Source organism: Zingiber officinale, chromosome 11A, assembly GCF_018446385.1.
Source record: "Zingiber officinale cultivar Zhangliang chromosome 11A, Zo_v1.1, whole genome shotgun sequence".
Classification (NCBI taxonomy): domain Eukaryota; kingdom Viridiplantae; phylum Streptophyta; class Magnoliopsida; order Zingiberales; family Zingiberaceae; genus Zingiber; species Zingiber officinale.
The window spans coordinates 59,266,669-59,268,048 of NC_056006.1; the positions used below are offsets into that span (position 1 = coordinate 59,266,669).

General features: G+C 38.4%; 1 protein-coding gene across 1 annotated transcript; it reads right to left on the reverse strand.

Moving 5' to 3' along the window:
* Positions 1 to 402: 402 nt before the first annotated feature.
* On the reverse strand, positions 403 to 1,125 carry LOC122032386 (mannose-specific lectin-like). The gene has a single exon (XM_042591675.1). The coding sequence runs from the start codon at positions 1,083 to 1,085 to the stop codon at positions 579 to 581; it is 507 nt and encodes a 168-aa protein (XP_042447609.1). The 5' UTR covers positions 1,086 to 1,125; the 3' UTR covers positions 403 to 578.
* Positions 1,126 to 1,380: the final 255 nt, after the last annotated feature.

The window sequence follows — 1,380 nt, forward strand, 5'->3', positions numbered from 1 at the left end:
AATCAATCGTATTCAGTAAAAATAAAATAAAATCTTTGATGGGTCTAAGAATGCGTAATTGGTACGAAATTGATCTGATTTTGAAGTAAAGGATATTATTTTATTTTATCAGTTCCATAAAAATACTGAAGCATTTCATCATATATGACTTCATATATTACATTAATTGATGAAGTAAGTTATTTACATGATTTCATGAGTTTTATTAATTGACAAAGTAAGTTATTTAATTAGATTATTTCACCTTGTATTAATTTTATTTTGCAATATTTATGTGCTATTAGGTTTCTTTAATTAATTGTTTTTCTTTATTCAACGTAATTCAACTTTAAAAAGAAAACACTGACTCATAGCTAGTTCTTGAAATATACTTGTGTTCAAGTTTTGCATCGATCCACGCGGTGATAGAAAACAAGATAATTAATGTGATAGATCAACTCACACTTAACAGTAGGCACAACATACAAACGACGGAGGCTACCAGACACGTAAATAATTATTTTTTATCGCCGACGTAGATAATTATTTATGCCTCGTCACTCGTTCATTTTATTTAAAAGTGATCCATGCATGGTCAACTAATTATTAGTCACCATGGCGATCTTTCTGTTCGTGGGTTCATCCGCCGCCGGCACGACCACCTCGGCCGTGATGCTAGTATCGTTGTGGTCCTTTTTGACGATCACGACGCCTTCGGAATTGGCGGTGTAGGTGTTGGTGGCCCACTTGGAGTCATACAAAACGACGTTGCGGTTGCGCTGCAGGATGAGGATGTAGGGCCCCCCCCAACGGGACCAAGTGTCGCTCGACCAAATAACATTGGTGGCCTTGTCGTAGATGACGAGGTTGCCGTCGGTCTGCACACTGAGGTAGCAGTTGGTGCCTTTGCCGCCGGTATTAGAGGACCACACGGCATGGTCGTTGTCGGACAGCACAAGGTTGCAGTTTGTCTGCATGGTGAGTGTATAGACCCCTTCTGTGAGGGATTGGCCGGTCTTCAGCGTTTCGCCTTCATAGAGAATGTTGTTGGCCATGGAGGAAGGCAGGAGGAGGAGGACGGCAAAGAGAATAACAAGGACAGCCATGGCAAAGCTACAGATATCGCTCACTTCAGTCAAAGTGATTGCTTGTTCAGAGTATCATGCAAGACCCATCTATTTATAGATGAGGAGTACGTAAAGTTATGGGATTTAAAACTCAAAAACGGTGTTAATTAAAGGGGGAAAAAACAGTATAAAGGAACATTGCATACAAATTCACTGTATATGGTAGATTCAATCATCGGATCTAACTATTTAATTTTGATCTGAGTAAAATGGATCTATATCACTGGTTAAATAACTATCAGAATTGTTATCTTTTAATTTATTTATTAAAATT

Bases quoted from the DNA above. Each gene is read 5' to 3' on its own strand.
- LOC122032386 (XM_042591675.1), bottom strand. From the start codon at position 1,085: ATGGCTGTCCTTGTTATTCTCTTTGCCGTCCTCCTCCTCCTGCCTTCC.